Raw genomic sequence first — 15,511 nt, forward strand, 5'->3', positions numbered from 1 at the left:
AAAATCCAATTTTTGAGTTGGTTCTTCCATATCCGGTTTAGCATCGGTCCTTCCATAAAATCCAATTTTTGAGTTGGTCCTTACAAATCCCGTTTAGCACCGGTCCTTTTATAAAGTCCAGCCTTGCATTGGTCCTTTTATAAAGTCCAGCCTTGCATTGGTCCTTTTACAAAATTCAGCTTTGCATTGATCCTTTCACCAAAATCCAGCTTTGCATTGGTCCTTTTACAAAATCCAGCTCTATGTTGGTTCTTTTACAAAACCCAAACATCTCGTTGGTTCTTTTATCAAATCTAGTTTTGTGCTTGTCCTCTCACCAAAATTCGGTTTTCATATTGGTCGCTCTTCCAAAATTCAACTTTCGAGATGATTTTTTATTAATACCAAGCCTTTTTCAAGGTTCACTATTTAGTCATGGATGTATCAATTGGATGTCAAGCGATTTCTTTCACTCAGAATTTCAAGAATATTTTTGCCAATTTATCGTAAAAAATAGTTGTTAATCTCCAAATATTTATTGCACAAAATTTTACCTCATATTACCTTCAGTATTCTCTCCAAAAGGACAAAGCTTTTGCGAAAAAAAATAAAATTCAAGCTTTTCTGTTGGTTAACCAAAAGGACAAAGAAAAATCTTCGATATGATCGGCAAAGGAAAAATTCAATGATGTTGAAAAGCCATAAGTGAACTGATATTGATCATAACTATGGCGCATTTCTAAAGACTATTCTTCTGGTAATAAGGCAGTGGAAATATCCTAGGCGATATAAGAAAAAATCATTCAATCTCAACTCCAATATCTCTTCAATTAACCAAGTTATAATCAATTATCCGTAAAAGGAATCTCTCAATCATCATCAAGATGAAAACGAATGGATGAATTAGACCCCCGGGGCCAAAGGAGACTCGAATCACCTCCAAGTTAAAGGAGTATGTGAGGTGTCCTTCTAGGGAAAGTTTAAATCATCATCAAGTTAAAGGCTGATGCGATGAACCTCCCGTCAATCTCTAAAAGATATTTGATCACTGCTATCATAAAGAGATTTTCAATCCAATGAGACAATTTTATCAATATAGTTCTTGGGACTAATGAAGATGTGAATCATGTCGAAGTTGAAGAAGCATGTGATGTGTCCTTCCAGGAAAAATCAGAACATCACCAAGATGAAGGCTGATGTGATGAAATTCTCATCAAATCCCAAGAAAGCTTACTTTTCATGTCTCAAAAGAGTTTAAAAGATTATAAAGAGATTTCAATTAAGGAGACAATATTATCAATATAATTCCTGGGACCAAAGAAGACTCACATCATCTCCGAGTTGAAGAAGTATGTAACGTGCCCTTCTAGGGAAAATCAGAACATTACTAAGTTGAAGGTTGATGTGATAAAATTCTCGCCAAATCCCAAGAAAGTTCAATCCTTATGTCTTAAAAGAAGTGTAAAAAGATCATCATGGGTAAACCCTAGATATCAAACTGCCAAAACTACTAAGAATCTTCTTTATTCATGTGAAATTTTTTTATCAATATACTTTTATTAATTGCTTTATGATACTGAGAACAGATTCTTTTCTTTTCATACCAAGGAAATGGATAGCTTCCTTGAAAAAACTAGACAGCAATAAATTTGATTTTGATTCTGGATTCTATGGAGTTAACCCAGTTGAAGGTAATACTCTTGGTAGAAGATAATATATTTCAAACAAATGTGCTTACATTTCAATTATCTTGAATCAACTACAATTTTTTATCTTATTGACAATATTTTTAGGTTATCCAACTTGATGTCTATTTTGATACATCCTGGCATTGTTTTTATCACTCTTTAGGACTTGATAATGGGAGTTTTCAAGATCATTTCCTTCTATTTTTAATTTAAGCGTCTGGGCTCTCAGATTTGCATACTTCCCTATTTACCCCACTGTCCCACCAAAGACAGTTCCCATTCAGGGTAAGGGTTAAACCTGAATTATTTCTACAAAAGGTCATCTGTTTTAAAAGTCATTTAGTCTCAGCAATGAGACGCCCAAGATCAATCGCTTTTCAAGCTTTAGGGAACCCCCATTTTCTTTCTTTTGCAAACCCCTCTCGGATTCAAAATTCGAAGGTTCCATCATGGTTTCTTCTTTCGAGGATTTCGTTCTTTTTTTCCTATTCAGGGTAAGGGTTAAACTTGAATTGTTTTTGCAAAAGGTCATCTGTTTTAAAAGTCATTCAGTCTCAGCAATGAGACGCCCAAGATCAACTCATTTTCAAGATTTAGGAACCCCCATTTTCTTCCTTTTGCAAACCCCTCTCGGATTTATTGTGCAAAATCTGAAGGTTTCATCATGGTTTCTTCTTTCGAGGATTCCATTTCCCCGTTCAGGTTAAGGGCCAAGTCTGAACCTTGTTCTTCCATGAGGTATTTTTCGTCCCATCTAGGTTAAAAGCTAAGGTTGAGACTCATTTTGATGAGGTGAATTTTCTTCTCCATTCTTTATTTCATATCTAGCACTATCACCTAAATCAATTCTTTAGTACCCAGTCAGATTTCCTAACCGAGACATTTTTATAACCCAAATTTGGTGTGTTTTTCTTTGCCACTAAGCTCGGCTTTCAACCAGCTTATTAGCAAAGAGGGGCATCTGTAAACACACCAAATTTTCACTGTCATTCACAAACACCTACCTTCTGCCACTAGAACCCACTCTCTGAAGCCTTCAGAGAACCAACTGGTCGACATCTGAGCCAGAACCCAAATTTTGCACTAAATTTCAATACTTTATCTCGCAATCAAGATTCAATCTCCATTTTGGCTCAATTTCAGTTATCAATTTTCATCATCGAGCAGAAATGTTCAATTCTTTTGCCTTTGCCAGGGGTCTGGAACTTCAAATCCCTCATCCAAGGTTTGCCTTTTACATCTCATTTTGTATCATTTTATATCATTCAATATCATTTCGCATTATTTCATATCATTTTATGTCATTTCATTGCATTACATGGCATTTTCGAGATCCAACACTCTGGCTTTTTTCAAAATCTTTTAATCCAGATTCGAATTTTAAAACACTATTTCAAAATGATTTTCAAATACCTGGGTTTTAAATCGATATTTGTCATTTGTCAGTTGTCAATCCCCAAAATCTTATATTTCTTTATTTCAAAATATTTCCTTAGAAAAGCAATATGGATTCATTTTAAACTCAATTTTAACTGATCTCAATTCTCAGATGAGACCAATCTAGGTGGTGTTGCTTCTGAATCCCTTCTTTAATCCAAATTTCTCAAATTTCAGAGTTTTAGTTGAACTAGGACTCTATCTTTTCACCTTTTTAAGCTTTTTTTCAAAATCCCATTTCGGTTTTAAATAAGAAGTGGTCTTATCCCTAGTCCATTTCCTTTATTTTGGCCAAATATCAGAGTTTCAGTCAGACTAGGACTCTATCGCAGAGTTTGAGTTAGATTAGGACTCTATCCTGATTTCCTCCTTTATTCACATTTTTCACTTGTTTTCAAAAACCTTCTCATATGACTTTCAAAAAGACAAAAACCTTAGAGTTTTAGTCAAACTAGGATTCTATCACAGAGTTTCAGTCGGACTAGGACTCTGTCTTCCATCTTTATTTTTACTTGTTTTTAACAAAATCTGTCAAAATCTTTCATTTTGGTCCAAATCCTAGAGTTTTAATTGGACTGGGACTCTACTTCAGAGTTTCAGTAGGATCAGAACTCTATCTTTTGTTGATGTTTTCACCAATTTTTTAGAAAACCTTCTAAAATCTTTCAAAATAAGTCAAAATCTCAGAGTTTTAGTCAAATCAGAACTATATTCAAGAGTCCTAGTTGGATCAGGACTCTAACTCTGACTTCAATTTTGAGAGAATCTTTCAAAAATCTCTTTATTTATCCTTCAAAAAATCAAATTTTAGAATTTTAGGACTTTATTGTAGAGTTTCAAAATTTTAGGAGCTTGTTCCAGAGTTCCAGTCGATTCATAACTCTACTCTGATTTCATTTCTTTACTCTTATTTTACTTGTTTTTTTAGAACATATCCAATTCTAAGACTTTTGAAATTCTGGGACTCTATCCTAGAGTCCCAGTTGATTAGGACTCTGACCTTGGTCTCATATTTTGTTCATTTTCATCAATATTTAAAAAGATCTTTCAAAACCTCTTTGTTTTTTTCAAAAGCCCCATTCTCAGAGTTTCAAAAAATTAGGACTTCCTTTCAGAGTTTCAAAATTTTAAAACTCTAATTTTGATTTCAATTTCCATTTTATTTTTGCCTATTTTCTAAAACCCTTGCATTTATTGTCAGAAAAACCAAAAATTCTAGAGTTTTTGTTCGATTAGGATTCTGTCCTAGAGTCCTAATCCGGTTATGACTCTATTTTGATTCTCGTTTCTACTTCCACTTTCACTCTCCTCGCCTACTTTTCGAAAATTAGTCCATTTTGCAGAGTTCTAATTGATTTAGGAATCTATTTTAGAGTTTCAGTTGATTTAGGACTCTAACCCTGACTGTATTTTTTGACTTATTTTTACTAGTTTTGAGAAAATCTTTCAAAAACTTCTTCGTTTGGCTTTTGAAAACCTAAATATCAGAGTTTTAATTGGTTTAAGACTTTAGTCTAGAGTTTCAGTTCATTTAGGACTCTATTTTGAAAACCTTCGATTATCATCTGATGATTTTAACTCTGTTTCAAAACCCTCTCCAGTCTTTATTTCAACTTTTTTTTCAAAACCCTGATGTGGGGCTCACTCAATTGGTGCCACATCTAGAGGAGTCTCGATCCATTCAGAACTCTGATGGACTCAAAACTTTCAATTTTTAAACCAAATTCATTTTAAACTTCTTTGTGAAAACCTGTATTTTCAAGTTTTAAAATCAATTTTGAAAAATCAAGTAGGGCCCACTCTGGGTTTGGCGACCATCAAAATCTTTCCTTCATAAAACCCTTTATTTTAGAAAACTTTTTTTTTGAATCAATTTTCAACTTTCTTCAAGCGGGGCCCACCCTGCAGGGATGCAGAACCCTAATTTTCAATTTCATTGAATTCTACGTCTTTTATATTCCAAAAATACCAAAAATGTATTAGTTAGTTTAGGTATCCTTTTGAAGTTTTTAGGAAAAATCGTTTTAACTCCTTTGTTTTTAAAGTTTTAAAATCATTTTTGAAAAATCAAGTGGGACCCACTCTGGGTGGCACTACATTTGAAAGAGTTAGTGTTAGCTTAGGGTTAGTCAGTGTTCTAATTAGGTTAAGAGTTAAAAGAGTCAAAATTGATTTTAAAGATCCATCTTTATTTTAGTGTTTTAGCCTTGCTTTATTTAAAGTTTTAAAAAACCAAATGTGGGCCCACATTAGGTGGTGCCACATTTGATCTTTTTTAGGGTTTAATTAAGTCTTAGGTAGATTAGTTAGAGTAAGGATTTTCATAAAAATCGCCTTCGCATGTAGTTATCCAAATTTATTTTAAGAAAGTTTTTAATTAACCTAGATTCTTTCTAAATTAGGGTCTTGAAAAAACTATAAAAAGGGGCCAAAAGGGGGAGGGGGTCGACCCCCATGATCTCTCTCTCGCTCCTTTTCTTGCTGCTTCTCTCTCCTCCAAGCATCCTCCTCTAGCCAAAATCCTCCATTGGAGTAGCCTAAGGTGAGTTTTAATTCATTATTTCTAATATTTTTCATGATTATTTCATGTATTTCATCATTATCACCCCTTCTTTATTGGATTTAAGCATATTTTCCATTCAAGATCCATGGAATAAATTCAAGAAAGTGATATAATATTGTATGAATGTGTTTTTCATGATTTCAAACCATGGAAATCATTTGAACCATCATTTTTTACATTTAAACCAAATAAAAGATGAGATTCACTTGTTCAATGGGTCGAATCCCTCTTTTTGAAGGCTAAATCAAATTCTAACCATGTATTTTTTGATTTTTTTATTTATTTAACATATTCATATTTATTCTATTCATTTAAATATCAAATCCAAATTTGTGGTGTTATTTGCAAGTTTTCTTTATTATTTTTCAAAAGTTTAGATTAGGTTTTAATGTTTTATCGATAATCCACGGATTTCAATCCCGGGCATGCGGGAACCATGTTATTTTATGTTTAAGTTTCTGTCAAAAAAATATGATTTTTTTAGAGTTAAACCATGAACATGTCAGTAATTTCTTATTGAAAAATTAGACTATTTTGGGTTATGTAACTCTGTCAAAAAAATAGAAAACCGAACCCTACTTTTTGAACCGTGAAATTGCTATGTGGATTTGAGAACAGCTTGCCGATGTGATATCTCTTTCGTCAGAGATCCGATTGATGATCCGTAAGTTGTAGTGTTTTTGTTATTTTTTCTAGTATTTCTTGTAAAATTTTCAGGTTTTTATGCATCTATTTTCTATTTTTCCTTTGATAGAAAATGGAATCCGTTTTACAGAGCTGTTATGCATTATCTAAACCTTAGATCTACTTGTGTCAATCGTATTTCCCTCACCGGAGATCCGATCAATGATCCGTAAACAAAAAATCTTCCTCTGTGTGTCTACTTTCATCTGCTAAAATTTTATAATTTTTAACAAGATTTGCTATATTTCCCTGTCCCTGAAACCAAATGTATTTATTTTATCTCGTTACATATAAGCCGGAATCAATCGTATATTGATGGAGCGATATATCCCTAACCAAAAATGAAATTATTTTTCTGTCTAGTACCTTTTTATAAATTTTTATGGTGGTTTGATACCCGATTCGGGCCTGACACTGTGACAGGTACGTGCCCATGGACAAAATTGATATTTTAGGGTTTTATTCAAATTTTACATTAAAATAATATCAAAAACATATTTTTTTATTTCAGTTTAATTTTAGGGTTATTAGAACTATCCATGTTGATTTTTTACTGATTTTTGAAATTATTTGATATATTATTTGATCAAATCATGAAAACAGGGTGCCCGTAGAGTCCTGATTTTAATAAAACACTGGCGAAAATCATTATTTTTTGTAATATTTCATTTTTTTATAAAAAGTTTCATGTTTTTAATGTTTTATCATGTTTATAATCATGCTAGGAAGCTTCACCCCTGATTTGGTATTTATTTGAATCCATTTGAGCCCTAAATCCAAAGTTTTACCAAAATCTTTTCTCAAAACCCTGATTTTAAGGCCATAGTCTTGTTTTCAGGGGCATTTTTTTATTTTTCTCCAAACTCCAAATTTTAAAGTTATTTATTTTTATTATTTCTTCAATTTTATATCATCTTTTGTTACGTTTATCACAGGGAAACATGGAAAAAGGCTTATATTCGGATAAATCCAGTAATTTTCATATATTATTGGATAAATCCATAAAAGCCAATATATTTTCACTAACAAGATTTCTAGTTTTGCAGGGACATTCAAGAGTGTATTTTATTTTATTTCTTTTTCCTCTTTATATAAATTATAATTATAAATATTAGAATAAGAATTTACTTTCCCTGCCTAGAATAGGATTGCATTGCATATAGTGTATTTTTTTTTAATAATGTCAATGTGTGATGGATGATGATTCATGCATATTCGAACTCACCATGGTCTACATGAATGGCATGTGCACAAACTTCTAAGGAGTTGATAAACTCGGTGGGTTTCGTATTTGTGGCCATAGTCAGAATACGAACAAAATCCAAATTTATCATCTTTTTTTAAGCCACAAGGATCAAACATGTGTTTTGCTTTGCTCAACTTGTTTAAATCGATGTTCTATTCCTAAATGCACAAAGAATTAGGCATGTGCTATGACTTGGAAAAATTTTGACTTGAAAAACATGATGTATGCTTGAAATACTTTGAAATATTTGGAAAAAGAGACACCTTGAAAATCATGAACCATGTTGAGAGAATATTTTTGAAGAAAAGAAAATCGATTTCTGAGGAAAATCTAGCAACTTTGAGAAAATTGATTTCTATAAGATGAATTTGTGAAGTAAATCAGAAGAAGGGGCGTGTGGCCCTATGAAATATTTTCATGATGCAATCTAACCTAGATGAATGAATAAATGCAATTTGAGAAAGTATTTTCTGAAGAATTTGAGAAAATCATTTGAAAAAGGAATTTATGTACCTTATAGAATTTTGATGAAATAAATTCTCTACATATCCCTGACTATGGCCATGAATATGTATTGAATAATATCTCATTTAGTTTTAATGAGAAAATACTTGAAAAAACTTTGAAATACGTAATGATTTCTGAAGATGCTTAAGAGTGTTAGTGCCAGGAATGGTTGAACCTCGTACCGACATGCGAGTCCATTCTTCGAAATTATCCTGCATTTTAAAACGGATGCGAGTTATTTTCAAAAAAAAATTCAAAGGTCAGTTTGACTTGCAAAAGTAAAATTTTACAATGATAACAATTCTCCTGTAAATTATCTTCAATTATAATTCCCACAATCAAAAAATATTTTATCTTTGAGAAAACATTCAGATTCTTCCAATAGCTATACCATGAAGTCACATTACACTTGTTCAGAAGGTTTTTTCACTCAAAAACTGAAGAGCTTCCAAGTTATGGAATGTTTGGATCAGAGTTACAAGAAGCTTCTTAGATAAGTGGGAAGCCCGCTTCCCAGAAACTCGCTTCGAAAGTGTGATACTCCTCGTTTTCGAAACTTGATGAGAATCTCGATTCTTTAACACTTCTTCTATGCTTTCTACATGCTTCATTTATTCTTCTTATATGTTCTCTCAATCTACTTTTCATGTTTTTTATGTATTTTCTCTCATGCTTCTTACTCACTTCCATGTACTTTCTCTAAATTGGCAGGTATCATTTTTAAATTTTGTTAAAAATTTAATTCTTACACTAAAAAATCATGAAATTTAAGAATAATCACTTTTATTTTGGTGTTTATTTGCATTCTATTTCAATTCTTATATTGTTGTTTTTTTTATTCCTCGCTTCTCATTTCTTATATATTTTAAAATGCATCGCTTCTCGCTTCTCGCTTCCGCTTCTCATATTGTTTATCGCTTCCGCTTCCTAGTCTAGCAACCTTGGTTTGGATGCATAAAATGCTGTGACAGTCACTCATCTCACCTTTTCTCCATAGCACTTTTTGTCATATCCCACTTGCTTCTTCCTCGCTTTCTATGTTTTTCATATTACAAAACAATATTTTTTTTATAACAAGCTTGCAGATTGATTTTATATAGTTTTATACTTGTGTTTATGTCATTTCTTATTTGCTTTCACTCATAATTCATATTGCTTTCTATGTTTTTCCTTTGCATTTTTCATGCACTTACATAATTGCCCTTCCGGCTGCATACTACATTTTAACACTCGCTTCCCCGCTTTCACTTTACACATCGCTTCTCATATCCATTTTGTTTCCTGGTAGCTATGGGGTTGGCAATCATCATGTTGATCGGATGCTTGGAGAAAAAGATGGTTGTAATGCTTGGCAGTGATCCTTCCATTTACAGTTTTTGAATCATTAAAGCAAGTGTCCGAGGAGGTCCTGAAGATGCAGGCCAAAAGCAGCCCTGGTGCAGAGAATGGAATGAAAGAGATGATGTTCTGTGTCTCATTTTAGGTTTCACTGCCGGTCCTCAGCATTTGTTGTCTGTTGTAGTGCCATTTGGGCAAATGGTATACCCACACTCGATTTCTTGATTCAGGTTAGATGTCACAAAGTTTTCCACTGGAGCTTTGGTGGTTAGCAATGTCTGTTCCAAAATGGCTCTCTCAGATGGGGGACATTGGAACTCATAAATGAGGTGATGATGGATGCAGAATTTGGGCAGCCTATAAGATCTCGTTTGTTTCACGTTGTAGAAAGGAAAATAAGTGGAAACTGAAATTCCCCGCAAATCCCCCCCCTTGGGCAGAAAATGCTTCCCCATGAGGGGAGGTGTGACACGGGTTTCCATTGAAACCCCTTTATTTTGGTGGAAAATGTGTGGACACCATTTACTGTTTCCTGCTTGGTGTTTGTTTCAACCCAGGCGGGAAAGAGTCACTTTCACGTGAAAGATGCCTTTCACATGAAAGTGGGGCATGAAACAAACGAGCTCCTAAGACTGGATAATGAAGATGGTCAGTTTACATTATACTGGGTTAGGCATTTCCTCCAGAAGTAAGCTTGCTTCTTTGTTTCATGGTGCATCAGTTACCTCATCAATAATGAATAACATGATATATCAAGAAAGATTCTTACCTTGTTTTGCTTTGATATGTTGATTACAAATGCAAGTCCAGGAAGGTCAGAAAAAAAAATGCTTGCTTTGCTACAAGATATGATACAATTTGCACGCAAGAAAACGCAGTTAGATAAAATATTTGGAAAAGCAACAAACCATACACAACCTAACCATATCTGACCGCTGGCAACTTGAATATTAACCGAACCAACCACTGCACAGGTCTCAACAGTTGGGCCCGGTTTTTCCTCCAGAACCAAATGGCAGCATTGTACTGCTCGTTGCGTATCTTCCGTGTTGCTGCTCGCCAATCATACTTCTCCATCTCTTTCCTAGCAGCTCTTCCCATAGCTGTTCTCAGTTCTTCACAAGAAAGCAAGCTCTGCACTTTGTGAACGCAATCATCTAAATCACCAGGCGTAAAAAGGTAGCCTATCTTCCCATCCTGATCTTCAGGAATTATATCTGGTATTCCTCCAGCACGTGCAGCCACTACCGGAACACCTGATGACATAGCCTCTAGCACAACGAACCCAAGTGTTTCCGATTCTGATGGCATCACAAACACGTCGCCACTAGCATATGCTTGTGATAGTTCCTCTCCATGTAGCATCCCTGTGAAAACAGCAGGCATACCAGAGAACATTTTCTCTAGTTCCGGCCTGCAGACATAACCAGATCATATGAGATGCAAATTTGTAGGAATAATTTGCAGATGCTAGTGGCTAAACCTTGTGCTTACCTATACGGTCCATCTCCTATAAATGCAATCCGTGCACCTGGAAGTTTCTCCATCATCCTACATGTTTATCATGATTTCAGCAATAAATTTTCAACCACAACTAGTTCCAGCTCAACAGTTCAGACAACATAAGATCATACCCTTTAAGGAAATCCAGGCTCTTTTCAACTCCTAGCCGCCCAACATGAATTACGAGTGGCTTTTCTGGTTCACCATTACTGGCCAGCAGTGAAAGCAAAGACTTAGTAACTTTGTTAAGAGAAGATGTGTAGAGTCTGGAGACACAAAAGACCTAGAAAAAGAAATGAAGACAAGAGCATCTTGCTTACGTAAGCCGTATCCTCATCTCTACACTCCGGAAATGTGGATGGAAGCACTCTGAGTCAACCCCCTTGTTCCAAAGTCGTATTTTGTTAGCTGAAAAATAGCATATGGTGAGAGGTGTAAAAATAGAAGCCAAATTTGCTAACATATGCAGCTTACCTGCAGTCACACGAGCAGCTTGGAGGTCTCGACGGATGGCAGCAGAAGGAACAAGAGTAAGATCAGCAGCTCTGTGCAGAAATTCTTCATGAAGTAAATGTAGATTTAGCAACTAAAACCATTCAAATATTAGGATGAAAAGAAATACAGAGAGTGACAAGTTTGCATACTTATGATCAACCACATAGGCTTCACCAGCCAGCTAAATGTATATCTTGGGATATATCTGCATCACAGCCATCAAAACAGGATAGAGGTGACAGTGTCAGGAAAACAGTGTTAGCATGTATGTGGAAAATTAAGAAGATATTATAATGACATGGACAGATCAATGCAAGTCATATCGGACATATCAGTGAGGTCAATGGTACTGAAACAAGTAGAGAGTACTGAGCGAAGATCACTACTATTAACTTAATATTAAAACCTCATTCCTGAATAAGTGAATTATTCTTGTGAATTCAACTGTATCATCAACATTAGAACAGAAGCAACTGGACTCACATTGGAACATGAGTGTGATAGGACATCACCAAAGGAACACATAATAATTTGGCAATAACTAGTGCACCAAATACCTGAAGGTTCATGAGTAACAGTCAGTAATGAAATATTAACCTACGATGACAAGTCATTCCAGTTTGTTACATACCATAATTCCAGGTGATGATGCATGGATTATGTCAGGCTTGAACTTTGCAACTTCAGAAATGATTCTTGGGCTCAGGGCCAGTGAGAGTGGCACTTTTCGGTACCATGGGCAGGGGAAGCTGTAAGCAAAACACAAGTGTTAAAAGCCCTGGACAGATGCATACAGAAAAAAGCAAAAGACAACCTCCACACAGAATGCGCCATGATGGTGAGATTAAGCTTATAAGTACAGCTTCCATACTAAAAACTTGATTATCTCAGTTTACAATCTAGGCAACACAGAATAATACAGTCTGTCAAAGGTGGACCAACTTTTTCAGTCACAATACATTTCCAATCCACAGTCAATAAGTTACAGGTTTTCAAGATAATAGTAAATGCATAAGCATCACCAATGCACAGACAAAAGCCAGTCTTTTGCAAGAAGAGAATTAGCATGAGAAAACCCTACTGATGGCTATGCCTTGGAAGATTTAGAGTTTCAGGACCTGGAAAATCTCTATTTTCATGAATTCCTTCAGCAGACTGTCATGCCCATATGTGTTGATTTCAATTTTGACAATGATGACTTGGAAGTGAATGACCATATATTCAAAATTTCTAGGTGTATTTAGATGCATAATGCATGCATGCACACACACATGCACACAAGCACACTCGTGCGTGCACACACACACACACACACACACACACACACACACACACACACACACACACACACACACACACACACACACACACACACACACAAACATATGATGCAAACATCACCTCCATGAGCCAATTAATTTTGCACCATAGAACTCTTGTGGGATGCCTTCATGGGTGGTGACCACAATGACCTACATATCAAACAGAGCATAAATACTAATCTATGTAAAAGATATCATTATATTTATCTGAATGAAGCAAAACCAGTCGATGTCTGACTATAATTACATCTTTTAGGGTAACTAAAGCTCCAGAAGTAGGTTTTATACTTATTAAAGGAAGGCTGTGAGACTACAATTGCAAGATAAACAAATGAGTCAAGTGGATCAAGCAATACCTCATCCCCCATTTCACGCAAATACTTGATGAAATTCTGAAAGCGATTCTTATACCCTGAGATGTAACTGCAGCGTTGAATAAACAGTATCCATCAGTTTATAATGTAGCTTTTTCTCCTTCCTTTTTTTAATAAAGGAATATAACAGGAGAAAAGACAGATCAGGATCCATATTTTATCAGCTTAGCTCCATGAAAGAACTGGTATGACATCAAAAGTAGGTGCAGCTTCCTGGTAACTGTAGCAAGATGACTGCTTTGACTTGAAAGCTGTTCACTCAAAGCAAAAACTGATGTTTACCTCAACGAATACTAGATCTGATGATCTTCCTAAAATGCAGATTCAAGTTCAGATCTCAATATGCATGTAATTTTCTAGCATCGATAAACAGGGCTTAAATGAATCATACACCTGAGAATTAACACATTGAATCAAATTCTGGAGACTGGACTCAAAAAGGTATTCAGGAAGAACTTCTCAGTGACATTTCCTCAAACAAGTAGATAAATGGTGTATTTGTATACATATGCCTCCAAGCAATCTTTTCTCCTACTTTTCTTTATTCAATGGAGCGACCAACCCAAAAAATACATCAGAAAGATATCATTCTCTAAAACTTTTTTTTTCTTTCCAGCTAAAACTTATGCAAATTATGTCAGGAATCAAACCTGGAAGAAATTGATCACAATAAGTAAATCATTCATTGAAAAAGTTCAACAACAAATAAATTAAGCAAGCTACCTAAACAAGATGCCAGAATTCAACCAAAAAAAGCAACAAACCAACAAGACCAACATCACAAATATGAAGTCCACTGCAACAAAACACTCAAAATTTCAACAACCAAATTTTCTGTTTCTCCGAACGGAAGCTCAGATAACAATAACCGGATTAAACGAATTCAGGAACAAACTCACAGGTATCAGCAAACGAAGAAATTGGTCTGACAAAAAACAGAAAAACAGAGCACCCAACTTCAAGAAGAGTTCGAATCACAAGGCAATCAGAATGCAGAAAACAGTAATTACAGAAGGAGACGCACGCAAAAGGCGAAGGCTCGACGAAGAGGGCAATCCTTCTGGGCCTATAATTGGGCTCAATGAGCGGCTCCTCAACCGGTGGAACGTCCTCTTCCACTTCATCCACCACCGCCATTTCACCCGAATTCGAGTTCCCCCTTCCTCCTACTCTACACCTCTTCCCTCTAGCAACAGATACCGCGTTTCTGCGCAAGGTGATCGTTCTGCAACCACCAAGGAAGAGTCCTACCGGCTGTTTCTGCAAAGAATACGCCGGAGAAACACTCTGAGGGACTAGTGGATTCATATATAGAGAAGTAGCCATGGTGGTATGGATTCATACGTGCAGAGAGAGAGAGAGAGAGAGAGAGAGAAAGAAAATATGGAGAATCTGAGGCTTATGAATGAGCGGCTTCCAGGAGGATATTCTCCATGGGAGGAGGGAATAATCGAAAAGGATATGCCTGTAACTAGGGGTGTCAACGGGTTTGGTTTATCCGGACCAAACCCTATAGTATCCGGGTATGGTGACAAACAAGAAGATCCGATTAAGACCCGGGTCCGGATCCAAAGATTCTATTAATACATGGACCCAGGTATAGTTTGTGAAATTTTATATCAGACCTGGACCCAACCCAGGTTTCTATTAAGACCTGTAAATTTTCAATGTAAAAATGATAAAAAAATATTTTTTTACCAGGTATTGTCTGGGTCTAGTTCATGTAGTTTTTATTGAAACTGGGTATAGTTTCTGTTAACTCCGCCTGTGTATAACTGTTTAGTTATACACTGCCGGTCCCAAGCCCGGATAAAGAAAGAGGGTTGCAGTAGAACATATTTGACAGCCAGCATAAAAAACTTAGTCATACCCTATGAATATGAACCAATATGAGAATTTTTTTGGAGCGTTCCCTACTGAGCAACGTGTGGTACTCTATAGGCCCGAAGGCAGTGATAAATGGCAAAGGGTTGCTAGGTCGTCGCTTAGAAGCGACGCGTCACACCGGCGCCCGGGTGTGGTGTCAAATAGGCAAGGGTTCCCTCACTTTGTTGGACGGATAGGGGTAAAGAAGTTAGTCCAAGACCATAAAATTAGGTTAGCCACTTGGAACATAGGGTCTTTAACTGGTAAGTTGGTAGAGTTAGTAGATGTTATGTGTAGGAGAAAGATTGATATTTTATGTCTACAAGACACCAAATGGGTAGGTGAGAAAGCAAAAGTGATAGAACCTTGAGAATATAAGATTTGGTATTCAGGAATAAATAGGAATAGGAATGGAGTAGGGATTGTTATCAGTCGTGAGTTTATAGATAATGTAGTTGAGGTCCGTAGGAAGGGTGATAGGATTACTTATTAAATTAGTATTAGGTACA

General features: G+C 35.6%; 1 protein-coding gene across 2 annotated transcripts; it reads right to left on the minus strand.

The window, feature by feature from the left end:
• Positions 1-10,195: 10,195 nt before the first annotated feature.
• Positions 10,196-14,619, minus strand: LOC149840000 (sulfoquinovosyl transferase SQD2-like). Of its 2 annotated transcripts, XM_090002968.1 has the most exons (11): positions 14,161-14,619; positions 13,119-13,185; positions 12,842-12,912; positions 12,072-12,189; positions 11,924-11,997; positions 11,590-11,645; positions 11,420-11,503; positions 11,266-11,353; positions 11,077-11,154; positions 10,937-10,993; positions 10,196-10,856 (listed from the first exon to the last, which is right to left on the minus strand). In XM_090002968.1, exons 1-11 carry the CDS (start codon positions 14,460-14,462, stop codon positions 10,361-10,363), a joined length of 1,491 nt encoding a protein of 496 aa, XP_089859094.1. In that variant the 5' UTR covers positions 14,463-14,619; the 3' UTR covers positions 10,196-10,360. The 2 variants fall into 2 exon arrangements, with proteins under 2 accessions (XP_089859094.1, XP_089859093.1); XM_090002967.1 differs by having other exon boundaries at positions 11,266-11,503; positions 14,161-14,618.
• Between the last annotated feature and the right edge of the window lie 892 nt (positions 14,620-15,511).

This window comes from Nuphar pumila, chromosome 4 (assembly GCF_984573655.1).
Source record: "Nuphar pumila chromosome 4, dmNupPumi1.hap1.1, whole genome shotgun sequence".
Lineage (NCBI taxonomy): Eukaryota > Viridiplantae > Streptophyta > Magnoliopsida > Nymphaeales > Nymphaeaceae > Nuphar > Nuphar pumila.